Source organism: Leucopleurus acutus, assembly GCF_964270905.1.
Source record: "Leucopleurus acutus genome assembly, chromosome: 1".
Taxonomy (NCBI): Eukaryota; Metazoa; Chordata; class Mammalia; order Artiodactyla; family Delphinidae; genus Leucopleurus; species Leucopleurus acutus.
The window spans coordinates 187,577,012-187,596,073 of NC_139142.1; the positions used below are offsets into that span (position 1 = coordinate 187,577,012).

General features: G+C 34.2%; 1 protein-coding gene across 18 annotated transcripts in view; it reads right to left on the reverse strand.

Annotated features, from left to right (window-relative positions):
- CCDC7 (coiled-coil domain containing 7) overlaps positions 1–19,062 on the reverse strand; it is a 288,810-nt gene that overhangs the window by 201,656 nt on the left and 68,092 nt on the right. For all 18 annotated transcript variants that reach the window (XM_082854543.1, XM_082854542.1, XM_082854544.1 and 15 more), the window contains 2 exons: positions 18,520–18,605; positions 13,331–13,385 (listed from right to left, as the gene is read on the reverse strand). In XM_082854543.1, coding sequence (XP_082710669.1) covers positions 13,331–13,385; positions 18,520–18,605 — 141 coding nt within the window. The remainder of the gene's footprint in view (positions 1–13,330; positions 13,386–18,519; positions 18,606–19,062) is intronic.

A 19,062-nucleotide genomic window follows, 5' to 3' on the forward strand; every position in this document is an offset into this window, starting at 1 on the left:
GACATATTCAAAGTACTGAAAGAGAAAAAGAAACCAGCCAAAAATTCTCTACCTGGCTAGGTTATCATTAGGAAATGAAGGAGAGATTAAGAGTTTTACACACAATCAAATGCTAAAGAAGTTTATCACCATTAAACCAGCCTTAGAAGAAATGTTAAAGGAACTTCTCTAAACTAAAAAGAAAAGGAACTAATTAATAGTAAGAAAAAATATGAAAGTAAAAATCTCACCAGAAAAGGTAAATAAATAATAAAGGTGGTGGATGGTTGGTTCACTTATAAAGCAAGTACAAAGGATAAAGGACAAAAGTAGTAAAAGTAATTAAAATACAATAGTCAAGGGGTACATAGAATTAAAATATGTAAAATGTGTCATGAAAAAAATATAAAAACCTTGGGGGGTAGTAAAAAATATAAAGCTTTGGAATGTAACTCATAATTTACTATCAAGTTACAAGAGACTGTTATATACATAGGATGTTATATGAAAACCTCACAGTAACCTTAAAGAAAAAACTTATAGTGGATAAACAAAAGAAAATGAGAAAAAAAAACTAAAACTAAAGAAAACAATCAAATCACATGAGAACAGAGAAAGAGAGGAAGAAAAGAACAGAGAACTACAAAAACAGCCAGAAAACAATTAACGAAATGGCAATAAGTACATACATGTCAAATTTACTTTAAATGTAAAAGGACTAAACTCTCCATTCAAAAGGTATAAGGTGGCTGAATGGATTTTAAAAAAAAACATTATATATGTGTCTATAGGAGACTCACTCAAACCTACCAAATGGAAGTGAAAGAATGGAAAAAGATACATGATACAAATGAAAACAAAGAGATAGCTGGGTAGCAATACTTACATCAGACAAAGCAGACTTTTAAAAAGACTGTAACAAAATAGATCAATCCAACAAGAGAATATGACACTTGTAAACTTTATGCATGCAACATAGGAGCACCTACATATATAAAGCAAATATTAACAGAAATAAAGAGAGATATAAACAGCAATACAATAATAGTAGGGGACTTTAATACCCCCACTTACATCAATGGATAGAAAATTCAGACAAAAATCAATAAGGAAACACAGGCCTTAAATGACACATTCAATCAGATGAACTTACTAGATATATACAGAACATTCCATTCAAAAGAAACAACATACATTCTTTCCAAGTGCACATGGAACATTCTTCAGGATAGATCACATATTAGGCCACAAAACAAGTCTGGATAAAAGTAAGCAGACTGAAAGCATACCAAGCATTTTTTCTGACCACAGTGGTATGTAACCAGAAGTTAATTACAAGAAGAAAACTGGATAAAAACACAAACACATGGAGACTAAACAACATGCTACTTCAACAACCAATGTGCCAATGGAGAAATCAAAGGGGAAATAAGAAAAATGAAAAACAACTTTCCAAAATCTATGGGACACAGCAGAAGCAGTTCAAAAAGGGAAATTCACAGCAATACAGGCCTACTTTAAGAAACAAGAAAAATCACAAATAAACAATATAACTTTATATTTAAAGGAACTAGGAAAAGAACAAACAAAGCAAAAGTTAGTAGAAGGAAGGAAATAATAATTATCAGTACAGAAATAAATGAAATAGAAGCTAAAAAAACCCATAAAAGACCAATGAAACTAAGAGGTGGTTCTTTGTAAAGAAAACAAAACAGACAAAACTTTTGTCAGAATCATCAAGAAAAAAAAGTGTGTAAATAAATAAAATGAGAAATTAAAGAGGAGAAATTATAATTGACACCACAGAAATACAAATAACCATAAGAGAACAGTATGAACAATTATATGCCAACAAATTAGACAACCTAGAAAAAATTTCTAGACACATACAATCTTCCAAGACTGAATCAGAAAGAAATAGAAAATATGAATAAACCAATTTATAATAATGAAATTGAAATAAAAATTCTAAAACTCCCAACAAAATTCCAAATGTGATGGCTTCACAGGTGAATTCTACCAAATGTTTTAAGAGTTAATACATATCCTTCTCAAATTACTCCAACAAATTGAGAAGGAGGGAACATTTCCAAATGCACTTTACAAAGCCAGCATTACCCCAATACCAAAACCAGGCAAAAACACTCCAAAAAAGAAAATTATAGGTCAATATCACTGATGAACATAGATGCAAAATTTCTCTACAAAATATTAGCAAATGAAATTCAACAATACATTAAAAGGATCATACATCATGATTCAGTGGGATTCCAAACAGAGATGCTAGGATGGTTTAACATCCAAAAATCAATCAATGTAATATACCACATTAAAAAAAAAAACAAGGAATAAATATTACATAATCATCTAAATAGATGCAGAAAAGCACTTGACAAAATTCAACATTTATTTTTGATAAAAAATTTCAACAAAGTGGGTATAGAGAGAATGTACCTCAATGTAATAAAGGCTATATACGACAAACATATAGATAACATAATACTCAATGGTGAAAAGCTGAAAGCCTTTCCTCTAAGATAGGAACAAGACAAGGATGCCCATACTCACCACATTATCCAACATAGTGTTGGAAGTCCTAGCTAGAGCAATTTTGCAAGAAAAATAAAGTAATCCAAATTGTAAAGGAAGAAGTAAAATTGTCATTATTTGCAAATGATGTAATACTATTATAAAAACCCCCAAAGACTTCACCAAAAAAACTATTAAGGTTGCAGGATACAAAATCAGTATATAGAATAACAAGCTATCAGAAAGAGAACTTAAGAAAACAATGTTAATTACAATTGCTTCAAAAAGAATATAATACCTAGGAATAAATCTAACCAAAAATATAAAAGACTCATACCCTGAAATTTATAAGAATGATGGAAGAATTTCCACAAATGGAAAAATATTCTGTGTTTGTGGATTGGAAGAATTAATATTGTTAAAATGACCATACCACCCCAGGAATTCAATGGATTCAATGTAATCTCTATCAAAATATCAATGGCATTTTTCACAAATAAGAACAAATAATTCTAAGATTTTTATGGTAACATAAAAGATCCTGAATAGCCAAAACAATCTTGAGAAAAGAAGAATAAGCTGGAGGTATCACATCCCCTGATTTCAAACTGTACTACAAAGCTATACTAATTAAAACAAGATGGTACTGGAGCAAAAACAGACACATAGATCAATGGAACTGAACAGAGAGCCCCAAACTAAACCCACACTTATATGGGCAATTAATCTATGACAAAGGAAGCAAGAATATACAATGAGGAAAAGACTGCCTCTTCAATAACTGGTGTTTGGAATACTGGACAGCTGCATGGAATAGAGTCAAACTGGACTATTTTCCACACCATATACCAAAAAATCCACCTGAAATGGATTAAAGGCATAAATGTAAGACCTGAAACCATAAAACTTCTAGAAGAAAACATAGACAGTAACCTCTTTGAAACTGCTCTTAGCCATATTTTTTGTATATGTCTCCTCAGGGAAGGGAAACAAAAGCAAAAACAAACAAACGGAATTACATCAAACTAAAAAGCTTTTGCGCAGTGAAGGTATCAACAAAACAATAAGGCTACCTACTGAATGGGAGAAGATATTTGTAAATGATATATCGGATAAGGGGTAAATATCCAAAATACACAAAGAACTCATACAAGTCAATATCAAAAAGACAAACAACCTATAAAAAAAATGGGCAGAGTACCTAAAAAGACATTCTTCCAAAGAAGATATACAGATAGCCAATCAGTTCATGAAAAGATGCTCAACATCACTAATCATCTGGAAGATACACACAAAAACCACAGTGAGATACTCCCTTATACCTGTCAGAATGATAATCAAAAAGACAAGAAATAACAAGGGTTGGGGACATCCCTGGCAGTGCAGTGGTTAAGACTCCACACTTCCACTGCAAGGGGCACAGGTTCAATGCCTGGTTGGGGAACTAATATCCCACATGCCGCACAGTGCAGCCAAAATAAATAAATAAATATATATATAACAAGGGTTGGCAAGGATGTGAAGAAAAGGGAATCCTAATACACTGTTGGTGGGAATGTAAATTGGTACAGCCACTGTGGAAAACAGTAGGAAGATTCTTCAAAAAAATTAAAAATAGAACTGCCATATGATCCAGTATTTTCACTTCTAGGTATTTACCCTGCCAAAAAAATCCACTAATTCAAATAATATATGCACCCCTATGTTCATTTCAGCATTATTTACAATAGCCAAGATATGGAAGCAAACTAAGTGTCCATCAACAAATGAATGGATAAAGAAAATGCAAGATGAACACACACACATATATACACATACACAATGGACTATTACTCAGCCATAAAAAATGGAATCTTGCTATTTGCAACAACATGGATGGACCTAGAGTGTATTATGCTAAGTGAAATAAGTCAGACAGAGAAAGACAAATACCGTATGATCTCACTTATACTATCATCTAAAAAACAAAACAAACAGACAAAATGAAATGAAAACAGACTTGGATACAAAGAACAAATTGGTGATTACCAGGTTGGGGGGAGTGAAATAGGTGAAGGGTATCAAGAGATACAAACCTCAAGTTAAAAAATAAATTAGCCATGGGGAATGTTACATACACTGAAGGAATATGGTAAATAACATTGTAATAACTTTGTATGGGGACAGGTGGTTAATAGACTTATCATGGTGATCATTTCATAATGTATGTAAATGTGGAATCACCATGTAGCTCACCTGAAACTGTCATAATACTGTACATCAACTATAATTAAAAAAAAAAAACCCACAAACATACATATACAAATTGCTTCAGGAGAAATGAAAGGGGAAAAATAAAAGAACAGACCTAGGAATTATAATATTCAAATATCAGTTCCAGAGGGATAAAAAGAAGAAGAAAGATAAACAATAATAAAATAAATAGGTAAATAAAACTTCCTTGAGATAAATTTTTAAATTTAAGATGTAATAAAAATTTCTAGACGTCAATGAGAAATAAGAGCAAGAAGTGGAGAGACGGGGTCCCAGAAACATCAAACTATTATACCCACCTGAAACCACTTACCCAAACTTTCAATGAGAGGAAAATAATATTCTATCTTGTTTAAGCCATTGAATTATATAGGATCTCTTTATATAGCAGTCCAGCCTATTCTCTAACTAATAAAGGTACAGAGAATTAAAATAACCTAGATGTAATTGAATTTTGTAAAGAGAGAAAATAAGAGGAGGACAGAAAGAAAGGGAAAAAATATATACCCCACTGTGGTAGACTACAAATAGCCATAAATTCTCTGCAGTAGCTCCCAAAGGTGAAATCTATTTCTTCACCCTTGAAAACAGGCTAGCCTGTGACTTGCTTTGGCCAATAGGATGCAATGCAAATAGCACTATCTGAGGTCTGAGTTTAGGCCTCAAGAAAGTCTTCCAGCTTTGTTTTGTTCTCTTTCTACTGAGAATCCTTCTGTAGACTACCCAGGGCTGGCCTCCTGGAAGATAAGACTAAAAGAGGTCCTATCTGTCCTAGATGCCCCAGCTGGGATTCCATACATACCATGCCTGCCCAGAGAGAACACCTATACAGCCACTAAGAGAAATAATGACTATCTGCTATTTTAAATCACTAAGTTTTGGAGTAATTTGTTATTAAGGAAAAGCTGACTGGTATATCTAGCAATAGAAAATGTGCACTATGTCATTAGAACATTTACAAAAATTGAATATTGTGTTGGATTACTTCCATAAATGGCTGCAGACAATTTCTCCTACTCTATGCCACTCCTCCCCCTGAATATGGACTAGCCTAATGACTAGGACTTCCTTACAGAATAAGCTGAAAAAACTTCAAGGGTTTATAATCCCAGCCTGTAACAAGCTTAACTGTTTTTGCTTTTGCCTGCTTGGTTCCCAGTCACCATATAAAGAAGCTTGGGCTAGACTAGTGAATGACAGGGCAACAGACATGTGAGAAAAACTATCTTGGACATTTCTAGCTCTAGCTGAGCTCCCACATGAATGCAGCCACTTGACAGACCTTAAGCAACATGACATCAAACAGAGACACTGCCCAGCTGAGTGCAGCAAACCCATGAATTGTGAGAAATAATAAACCATTACTGTTTTAATTCACTAAATTTGGGGGTAGTTTGATATGAAGTAATAGAAACACCTGCAAGCAAGGTGATGCAACAACAAAAACTAAAAACATTTAGCACTGGCTTTGGGTCCAGCAGGTAAGCAGAAGTTGAAGGGTGGTAAAGACACTATTGTTGGATACCAGAAAAGTAGGAAGAAGGCTATAGGTGAAGCATGGAGGAATGGCAAGCAATCTGTCAGTGGAGGCTATAAAAGGCAGTGAGGTTGGAAAACTGATACTGGGGGCTGGAAAGGGGGGAAGGAACTCTTTTACGCAGTGACAGAACAACTAACAAAACTCAGGGCTGGAGTAACTTGCAAGCTTAAAAACATACCTACTAAACTTGTGGATGTGGCTGAGGAAATTTCCAGCCAGAATGATAAAAGAACTGTTTCGCTTATATTAGGGTTGGATATATAATAAGGTACTGCAAAAAGAAAGAAGAGTTAAAGAAAGAACTGATCAATTCTAAAGCAAAAATTAGAAAATATATAGAGGGTCCAGGACACTATCTCTCGTTCTCAAAAAAAATTCTCAAAGAAAGAAATTACTTTAGGACAAAGATCAAAACCATGGTATTGACAATGAAATGTAGCTTCAGAGTAAAAGTCAAATCAAGGGTGTGCTATAAAACCCTTTGTTAAAATCTCAGAAAGATTTAAATATTCTTCAAAAATCCTCCTAATTAGACAAAAGAACTTATAATCTTCAGAGTACTGTCCTGCAGAAGCCTAAAACAGCTTAAGTAAAATAAGATCTATCTTAGAAAGAATCATGTATGTTGACTTTTGGGTAAAAGAATACACATATGACACCAATGAACTTATCTACGAAACAGAAACAGACTATAAACATACAGAAAAGACTTGTGGTTGCCAAGGGGTGGGGGAGGGATGCCATGGGAGTCTGGGATTAGCAGATGCAAACTATTATATACAGAATGAATAAATAACAAGGTCCTACTGTACAGCACAGGGAACTATATTCAATACCCTGTAATAAACCATAATGGAAAAGAATATGAAAAATAATATATATACATATATGAGTGTGTATGTATGTATATATGTATAACTGAATCACTTTTCTGTACAGCAGAAATTAACACAACACTGTAAATCAACTATACTTCAATAAAATAAATTTTAAAAAAAGAATGCACCACAATAACATACAGGGAAAACAGTTTTTAAGAGAAACACCATCATACTAGACTAAAAGGGACAGGGACATTTCAAAATGAAATCTCCAGATCCCTAATTTTTTATGAGCAGAAAGCAGGCTAAGAGAATTATTCCACTGCAAACATGGGTCATTTCTTACAGAAAAAGAATGATGAGTCAGACAGTGGATTCAATGTACCATACCATAAAATCAAGGGCTACTTATAAAAATGAATTAGGAAATCATTCCCAGGAAGCAAAACTAGACCCTAATCTAGGTACATTCCCCACCCTGAGAGTCAAGAGAACTAGTGACAAGTGTCTGGCTGGATTTCAGAATTGCCCTGAATCATGTGCTTTCTGTTTTCCCCTCTTTTGAATAATAGTGTCTCTTGCAGTCATCTTATTCTTTTCTCAGTAACGTGTTAGGCATGTGTTGGAGGGTGGTAAAAATACAATAAATTGCCTGTTTATTTATTTTTTTCTGCTATGTTTCCTGTGCTGTACAATATATCCTTGTAGCTTATGTATTTCATACATAGTAGTTTGTAACTCTCAATCCACTACCTCTATGTTGCTCCCCACTGTTTCCCTCTCCCCACTGGTAAACACTAGTTTTTTCTCTATATCTGTGAGTCTGTTTCTGTTTTGTTATATTTATTTGTTTATTTTTTTAGATTTCCAATATATATGGTAGCATACAGTATTTGTCTTCCCTGACTTATTTCACTAAGCATAATACTCTTCAGGTCCATCTATGTTGTTGCAAGTGGCAAATTTTCATTCTTTTTTTATGGTTGAATAGTATTCCATTATATATAAATATATATATATACACATAGATATATATATATATATACCACATATATATATTATTGATATATATATATCAATAATATCTATTCATATGTTGATGGACACTTAGGTTGTTTCCATATTTTGGCTATTGTAAATAATGCTACTATGAACACACTGGGGTGCATGTATCTTTTAAATTAATATTCCTGTTTCCTTTGAATATATACCCAGGAGTGGAATTGCTGGATCATGTGGCAGTTCTATTTTTAGTCTTATGAGGAACCTTCATACCGTTTTCCTCAGTGATTGCACCACTTGCCTTTTTAGATAACACATCTCCAGATCAAAAGGAGCTGTGCCAAGAAGCCTCATCCATATCTAGACCTGGTATAGATGATAAGATCTTAGACTTCAAGATAAAACTAGAATGTAATGAGATTTTAGAAGGAAGAGGTGAGTACATTTTGCATGTGGGAGAAATATTAACATGTAGCCAGAGGGAAGACTATCATAGACTATTTCCAAAAATGACCATCTATAATTTGTACCACCCCTACCTACATATGCCCTTTCTCCCATCAAAAAGTAGAATATATTTTCCCTCCCTTTGAGTCTGGGCTGGCCCCTAACCAGTAAAATGTGGGGAAATTATGTTCTAAGGCTTCTGAGTGCAGGTCTTAAAGGGTCTTGCAGTTTCTTTTGAGCTACTGGAGTCCAGCTTCTGTGTAATGATACGTGGGCTTGACTACTAAATGATGATCAACCACATGAAAGAAAGATTCAGCCCTTAGCCATTCCACTTACCACCAGACATTTGAGGAAGCCATCTTAAACATTCTAAAGCTGAATGAAGCTACATGAGTGACCCCAGTACAACATGGAGCAGAAGAATCATCCCGATAAGCCCAGCCAACCCCAAAATCAATGAGAAATAATTAACTATTGGTGTAGTAGACCTCTATATATTAGTGTACTTTGTTATAGAGTAATAGAAAACTGAAATAAACATATGCACTTGACCACAAAACATACCTTTTAAAACTTTCAAAAAGTATGGACTTTCTATGTACTACTTTCTGATGTTAATTCTATAAAAAGGTAAACCAACAATGAAAAGATGAACTAAAAACATTTTTGTGAAACAAAGAAAAACTCAAAAACCTATAAAATACAAATGAAGTTGTATTCAGTGAAAAATGTGTCGCCTCAATATTGTTTAACTGTAATTAAACAAATGTAAAAATAAATAAACTACCTATATAACTAATACAGATTTGAAAAGAAACTAAAAATAAACCAAAGACAAAAAGTGGTAGAAGAAATTAATAACAATAAAGGTTAGAGTAATTAAGTAGAAAACAAACAGTAACAGCAACAAGAAATAAAACAGTAAAATAGCTAAGTGAAACTCCAAAACTATTTTTATATAAAAATTATAATCCCCTGACAAACCTGATTAAAAGGAAAGAAAAAAAAAACAACAAATACTTCTGTAAATGGAAAAAGAAGTTAGAAATAGAGATACAGAAAAAAAAAATATAACGTAAAATTCAAGCAGTACACTTGAAAAACCATTAGAAATGGATAAATTTATATGAAAATATAAACTACAAAAATAGATTCACCAATAATCTCAAAAGGAATTTGGAAACTGGTCAAAGAACTACCATTTTTTAAAAGGCTCCTAGATAATTTTACAGGTAAATTTTACATAATCTTCAAATCATTTCTCCCTTTTAAAAAAGTCCTTTTTGAATTCTGACTAGAAATGCAGTACATTTATTAATTTTAAGGGATTAATATTTTTATAAAATTAAATCTTTCCATTTGGCAACAGTAAAATTTGGATTATAAGAAATGTTATTTACATTTCTATCTTAATACATTTAACTTATAATTAACTAGTTCACTGAGTTAAATTATTGCAAAAACTCTCTAGTTGTTCTCCCTGACTGCAAAATCCAATCCATACCCTAATGAACAACTAATAAAAAAACTATGTCATGTAAAAAAACTAAAATATAGTTTTACATGACTTATTAAAAAATTTTACAAACATTATACTTACTTGGACAGATAGACAATAATACCAACTGATTCTAATACCCATGCCTGCCTGAGGAAGCAAAACCGAATACATTTTCCCTATAACTGACCCTTGAAAAACATGGGGGTTACAGGAACCCACCCAACAGAAAATCCACATATAAATTTACAGCTGGCCCTTTGTATACATGGTTCCACACCTGCAGATTCAACCAACCACAGACTGTGTAGTACTACAGTACATATTTATTGGAAAAAATCCATGTATAAGTGGCCCCTCACAGCACAAACCCATGTTGTTCAAGGACTGACTGTAATTGCAAATGCTAAGCAGGATTCAGAGAGCCATGTTTGCAGTTCAGATTTCAGTACCAATTTGTTCTCTAAACTAAGCAAGTCACATTTTAGCTTCTATTGGTCTCTGTAAAATGGTCTAGATCAGTGATAGTTCATAATGAAGTTTTGGAAGAGGGGGATAAATTCCCAAATTCCTTTAAAATTCTCATTATATCCACAGAACTTCTCCAGAAAAAAGTATACCCACACAGAAAATTATTTTAAATTCAGAAAAAAAAATTTAAATGACACTATCTGCTACAAATTGAATGCTTGTGCCCCCCAAAATTCATATATTGAAATCTAATCCCTAATGTAATGGTATTTGGAGGTGGAGCCACTGGGAGATGAATAGGTCATGAGGGTGGTACTCTCATGAATGGAATTAGCACCCTATAAAAGAGATTCTAGAGAGCTCCTCTGCCATTTCTGCCATGTAAAGACACAGCAAGAATATGGCCATCTATGAACCGGGAATCAGGTTCTCACTGGACACCAAATCTGCTGGTGACTTGATCTTTGGACTTCCCTACCTCCAGAACTGTGAGAAATAAATGTTTGTTATTTAAGCTACCCAATCTAAAGTATTTTGTTATAGAAGCCTGCTATGGTCCAAATGTTTGTGTCCTGCCCCCAAATTCATTATGTTGAAATCCTAATGCCCACTGTGATCATATTAGGAGGCAGAGCCTTTGGGAGGTGATTAGGTCATGAGGGCAGAGCCTTCATGAATGAGATTAACGCCCTTATAAAAGGGGCCTGAGAAAGCTCTCCTTCTGCATATGAGAATACAAGAATTCTGAAAGCCAGAAGAGGACCCTCACCCCATCATGCTGGTACTCTGATTTTGAACATCTAGCCCCCAGAACTGTTAGAAATAAATTTCTGTTGTTTATAAGCTACCCAATCCCTGAAATTTTGTTAAAGCAGTCTGAAGGGACTAAGACATGGCCCAAATGAACTAAAACACTAGTTTCAAGACTTACAATATTAATTAAAAAATGGAATTATAATAAATGTTTTTAAAATACACACAAAATGCTGTTCTATATAAAATCACCTGGTATGGTAGGCAGAATACTAAAATGGCCTCCATGATCTCCATCCCTAAAGTTATGCTCTGTATAATCCACTCTTTTAGTGTGAATACAACCTGTGACTTGCTTTTAGCCAAGAGAATATTGCACAGTGATGAGATGCCAATCCACTTACTAGACTGTATTATGTATTTGACCTGTGAACAACATGGGTTTGAACTGCCTGGGTCTACTTATACAAGGATATTTTTCAATGAATACTGTACCTATATTTTCATTTTACAGATCTTTATATCAACTAAGTATAGGGAAAAGTGTGTTCGATTAGAGATCACAATATGTGGAATCAAAAGAACTAGGGTTTGGGGCTTCCCTGGTGGCGCAGTGGTTGAGAGTCCACCTGTGCTCCACGACAGGAGAGGCCACAACAGTGAGAGGCCCGCGTACCGCAAAAAAAAAAAAATAAATAAAATAAAATAAAATAACTAGGGTTTGAGTCCTGACTCTACCCTAGCTGTTTTGCCTTCCTGCCCTTTGGTGAGTCATTTATCAATTCCTTTGTTTTTGAGGCAGAGATAGCAGTATGCAAATTTTCGACTGTGAGGGAGGGGACGGCATTCCTAAACTCCATGTCGTTCAAGGATCAACTATATAGCTGAGGTGATAAGGTGTCACTCTCATGATCATATTATATTGCATGAGACTGTCTTAGCAAGAAAGAGAGACTCTTTGCTGGCCTTAAAGAAGAAGTGAGATGCTATAATGTAAACTGCTTATGGAGAAGGCCACATGGCTAAATGTCCCAGTCCTACAACTGCACAGAACTGAAATTTGCCACATCTACTTAAGCTTGGAAGAGGACCCCAAGTGACCAAAAAAAGCAGAGCCTAGCCAACGCCTTGACTGCTGTATGGTGAGGCCTTGAGCATAAGGCACAGATTAGCCATGCTCAGACTCCTAAGCCATTCAAAACTATGAGACAATTTAAATTGTTTTAAGCTGCAAAATGTGATGTAACTTGTTATGCAGAAACAGAAAACTAATACCATAAAGTTGTTCATTTTATACTCAGTATTTCAAGCAGTACTCTCATTTTCTTTGCAAATTTATGTTATTTGATTCTTGAATCATGCAGGTACATATTTGTAGGACACTTAAGTCCAGCCACTCATGGGATGAGAGTGACCAAATGGGTGACATGATGCTCTGATAGTTAAGAAGTTAACTTGTAGCAAAAGAAAGTTTACCAAAGACAAGATGAAACAAAGCGTTACTTGTATTCTTTTCATTGGATCACATAAAAAAGAGTGGGCTATATTTACAATCTCTGAAAATTTTTCCTATTTGCTTCTTGCATCTCTTATACCTTCTTAAAATAGATAGGGAAGCTATTGTTTTACCCATTTTAGTGATGAAAAATATGAAGTTCAAGTAGGTTAAAGGGACTTGTCCAATGTCACTTAACTAGTAAGTCTGCTCTGACTCATAATATGATGGTCTTTCCTCCACGATACTGCCTATAATTGAGTGAACTATGGTAATTTTCATAACCTTGACAGTAAATGTGTCTAAATTTACCATTTGGTTTTCAAAACTTGCTGAGAAAAGCCAACTGATAAGAAAGAAGTATCTTAGGAAGAAATTTAGTACACATATACACTCACAAACACACATACATACACACCTATATTCATATACATACTAATATCATCTATATATACAATTATCAGAGCCTTATTAATCACATAAGGAGAGATTCTGTGCACAGAGAGAGATTCTGTGCACAGAGAGAGATTCTGTGTTACCTGGACTTGAGGCATATCTTCTTTTACTTTAAGCTCTTTCACTACAGACTTCTTCCTGAAAAAAAAAAAAATGTTTTTAAATATATCATGATATTTTATGATATTTGCATGACTACTTTGCTTTCTTGATGAGTACTCAAACCATTTTAAAGAAATGAAATTTTGAGAGGTGCACCCAAAATGATGGAGTAGGAAGACCCCAAATTTACCTCCTCCCACAGGCACACCAAAATTACAACTATTTACAGAGCAACTATTGATGAGAATGACATGAAGACTACCAGAAAAGTAAAGATATTAAGAAGTAATCACAATGAGATGGATAGGAGGGGTAAAGACTCAGTATAGTGAAGACCCACATTCCTGGGTAGGTGACCCACAAATGGGAGGATAATCACAATTGCAGTTGTTCTCCCCCAAGGAGTGAGGGGTCTGAGCTCCACATCAGACTCCCTACCCCAGGGGTCCAACCTGAGAAGATGAGCCCCAAGAACAATATGCAAGCCCTGTTGGCCTGTGAAGGCCAACAGGGCTTGCATATTGGAGAGCAGGAGGGCTGTAGGAAACGTAGATCCCACTCTTCTGGGACATGCAAAATCTAACATGCTGAGTCCCAGCGTAGTGGTGGTAATTTAAAAGGAGCCAGGGTCAGACCCATTTGCTGATTTTGGAGAGCCTCCTGGAGAGGTCGGAGGCAACTGGGACTCCCCTTGGGGACACAAACGCTGGCGGCACCCATTTTGGGGAGCTCATTCTACCATGAGGACAAGGTGCTCTCAAGCACCATTTTGGAATCCTCCCTCTAGACTATTAGTACCAGGGGCTTACCCATTCACCAGCAGGCTGATACTAGCCCAAGGAGCCCCAGACCCCCAGCCTGGGTACCCAGCCCTGCCCACCAGCAGGCCAGCAACCACCACATGAGGCAGGATCTGGCACCCTACCTCAGGAAACAAACACACAAAATCTCAAATAAACAATCTCACCTTACACCTAAAGGAAGTAGAAAGAGAAGAACAAATAAAGCCCAAAATTAGTAAAAGGACATAAATAGTACAGATCGGAACAAAAATAAATCAAATAAAGACTCAAAGAAAAAATAAAAGAGGTCAAGGAAACTATGAGCTGGTTTTGAAAAGTTAAACAAAACTGACAAAACTTTATCCAGATTAAACAAGAAAAAAAGAAAGAGCGGTCCCAAATAAATAAAATAAAAAATGAAAGAGAAATTACAACTGACACCACAGAAATACGTAAGAAATTAGTACAAACAATTATACACAATAAATGGACAACCTAGAAAAAAAATGGATAAATTCCTAGAAATGTACAATTTCCCAAGACTGAATCAGGAAGAAACAGAAAATATGAACAGAGTGATTATCAGAAATGAAATTGAATCAGTAATCAAAAACCTCCCAATGAACCAAAGTCCATGACCAGATCAATTCAAAGGTGAGTTCTAACAACTATTAAGAAAGAGTTAACACTTACCCTTCTCTAACTATTCAAAAAATTTAAAGAGGAGGGAACACTCTGAACTCATTCTATGAGACAAGCATCACCCTGATATGAAAACCAGATACAGACACCACAAAAAAGGAAAGTTACAAATCAATATCACTGATAAATATAGATGCAAAAATCCTCAACAAAATATTAGCAAACCAAATTCAACAATACATTAAAAGGATCATACACCATGATCAAGTGGGATTCTAACTATGGTTGCAAGGATAATTTGACATCCAAAAATCAACTAACATAATAAACCATGTTAACAAAACAAAGAATAAATATCATATGATCATCTTCATAGATGCAGAAAAAGCTTTTGACAAATTTCAAAATCCATTTGTGAGAAAAACTCTCAACAAAGTAGATACAGAGGGAACATAACTCAACATAATAAAGGTACTATATGAAAAACCCAAAGCCAACATCATATTCTACAAGAAAAAGCTGAAAACATTTCCTCTAACATCAAGAATAAGACAAGGATGCCCATCACCTTTATTCAACATAATGTTGAAACTGAAGTCCTAGCCACAGCAATCAGACAAGACAAAGATATAAAAGGAATTCAAATTGGAAAAGAAAAAATAAAACTGTCATTGTTTGCACATGACATAATACTACATTTACAAAATTCTAAAGATGCTACCAAAAAAGACTATTAGAAACAATAAGTGAACTCAGTAAAGTTGCAGGATACAAAATTAATATACAGAAATCTCTTGGGTTTCACACACTAACAACAAACTATAAGAAAAAGAAATTAAGAAAACAATCCCACTCATAATTGTATCAAAAAGAATAAAGTACTTAGGGATAAATCTAACTGAGGAGGTAAAAGACCTGAACCTGGAAACCTGTAAGAAAGTGATAAAAGAAATTAAAAATAACATTAACAAATGGAAAAATATTCTATGCTTATGGAGTGGAAGAATTAACATTGTTAAAATGACATACTACCAAAAGAAGTCTACAGACTCAGTACAATCTCTATAAAAATACCAATGGCATTTTTCACAGAACTAGAACAAATAATTCTAAAATTTCTATGGTAACACAAAAAGACCCCAAATAGCCAAAACAATCTTGAGAAAGAACAGAGCTGGAGGTAGCATGTGCCCTGATTTCAACCTATACTACAAAGATAAAGTAATCAAAACAGTATAGCACTGGACAAAAACAGACACACAGTTCAATGAAACAGAGTAGAGAGCCCAGAAATAAATTCATACATATATGGTCAATGAATCTAAGACAATGGAGGCAAGAATATACAATGGGAAAAAGGCAGCCTCTTCAATTACTGATGTTGGGAAAACTGAACAGCTACATGTATTGTAGAAGAATCAAACTGGACTACATTCTCACACCATATACAAAAGTAAACTCAAAGTGGATTAAAGACTTAACTATAAGGCCTGCAACCGTAAAACTCCTAGAAGGTAACATAAGTGGTACACTCTTTAACATTGGTGTTAGCCATATTTTTGGTATATGTCTCCTCAGGCAAGAGAAACAAAAGGAAAAATAAATAAATGGAACTACATCAAACTGAAAAAAGCTTTTGCACAGCAAAGCAAACTATCAACAGAATGAAGAGTCAGCCTACTATATGGGAAAAGATATTCCCAAATGATACATGTGATAAAGAGTTAATATCCAAACACAAAGAACTCCTACAACTTAACATCAAAAAAACCAAAAAATCTGATTTTAAAATGGCAGAGAACCTGAATAGACATTTTTCCAAACAAGGGGTCTAGATGGCCAACAGGTGCATGAAAAGATGCTCAACATTACTAATCACCAGGGAAATGCAATTTAAAACCTCAATGAGGGGCTTCCCTGGTGGCGCAGTGGTTGAGAGTCCGCCTGCCGATACAGGGGACATGGGTTCGTGCCCCGGTCCGGGAAGATCCCACATGCCGTGGAGCGGCTGGGCCCGTGAGCCATGGCCGCTGAGCCTGCGCGTCCGGAGCCTGTGCTCCGCAACGGGAGAGGCCACAACAGTGAGAGGCCTGTGTACCACAAAAAAAAAAAAAAGAAGAAAGAAAAAAAAACCCTCAATGAGATATCACCTTACACCTGTCAGGATGGCTATTAGCAAAAAGACAACAAATAACAAGTGCTGCAAGGATGTGGAGAAAAAGGAACCCTTGGTGCTTTGTTGGTGGAAATGTAAATTGGTGCAGTCACTATAAAAAAAAGTATGGGAGTTCTTCAAACAATTAAAAATAATACTACCATATGATCCATCAAGTCCATTTCTGGGTATTTTTTCAAAGAAAACAAAAACACTATCCCAAAAAAATACATGCACCCCTATGTTCATTGATCATTATTTATAAATGCCAAGATATGGAAGTAAACTAAGTACCCATCAATAGATGAATGGATAAAGAAGATGTGTGTATATACAGATATAGATATACAGATATAGATATAGATACCATATATATGATGTAATATAACTCAACCAACAAAAAGAATGAAATCTTGCCATCTGTGACAACATGGATTGTCAGACAAAGAGACAAATACTGTATGATTTCACTTATATATGGAATCTAAAAAACAAATGAACAAACATAGCAAAACAGAAGCAAGCTCATAGGTACAGAGAACAAACTGGTGGTTTCCAGAGGGGAGGAGGGAAGGGGAATAATTAAAATAGGTAAGGGAGATAAAGAAATACAAAATGCCAGTTATAAAATCAATAAGTTATGGGATGTAATGTATAGCATAGGGAATATAGTCATTAACATCATAATAACTTTGTGTGGTGACAGACTTATAATGGTGATCAATTTGTAATGTATTAAAATATCAAATTACTGTGTCATATACCTGTAACTAATAAGCCAATTATACTTGAATAAAAAAGAAAGTAAAATTTCATAAGAAATTCATATTTTTAAAAGCCATAAAATCCATAAAGGTTAAATGATAAATAATTGAATAACATTTCTCAAACTGACATCTCGTTGGTATGATTAAAATATGGTACATTGAGATGGGAAAAGGATTTCCAAAGTACATTGGTCATTTTTTCTTCTCTGGTCATCTTTTCTTTTCTCAAGAAAAGACCATTTGTCTGATGAATTTCTTTTCAGAATTTGTGGAACTCTATAAAGTTTGAATTCATAGTTTTGTTAATAAGCTATATATTTATATGAGGGTTTGATCAAGCAAATTCCAACTGCATAAATTATATTAGTAAAGAAAATATTCTCTTGGTAAGGCCACTTTACAATAACCCATATACATTAAAAACAGATACTTTTTTTAATAAAATAAGACAACCAAGAAGTACAGTAAAAAGGAAGAGCCCAGAATGGGGAGAGGGATTAACATACAAATTACAAATCATTAGCGAAACCATCAAGAAAACACTGTAAATCCTTTTTTCCCTAAAATTATTTGTATTTAATTGTTTACCTATTCCTGAATATCTTGTGATTTATTCTACTCTAACCCATTTTTAGTTCTTTGCTCTTCACTTCTCAGCTTTCTCCCATAATCATATCCTGGTCTGCTTATAAAACTATATATTTGCTAATGCTATGCTTTTTTAGAAACCTGTTAATAAGTTATATTTATATAACCCTAAATTGTATAAAATGAAAATATAAGTTTATAAGTAAAAAATATTAACAAGTATCTTTATGTCTTACTCTTCTGAATCTTCAGATATTCCTTCGTCTTTTTTCTTCTCCATTTTCATAGTTTTCTTTTGTCGCTCACTTGTAGCCTTTGGTTTCTATGTAGTTTTATATAAGCCAGAAATAAACAGTTAAGGAGACCATAAATTAAAGGTAAATACATGATAATATACATTACTAAGATTGCCATTTTACTTTGAGAATCACTATACTATGTTTCAAGGGAAATTATCTGAATAAAAGCAAAACAAAATTAATGATATAGGCTGAATGTTTGTTATAGTGCTTTACAGAATGTAAGTTGCAAATAAGCTAATACATATCAAACAATTAAATTCCTTGACAAATTACAGTCAGTTCTGCTATAATATTGCATACAACATCCTGAAAATCACCTCACTGTGAAAAATCATATGATAAAAACTGCAGGATATATGAGGAAAATGGGTAAGGTGCACAGAACGCAAAAAAACTGTCGATGATACATTAAAAAAAATAAAAACTTAAGAACATTAATCCAGTTTTATACAGTTAAATGATTAAGAAATACATACT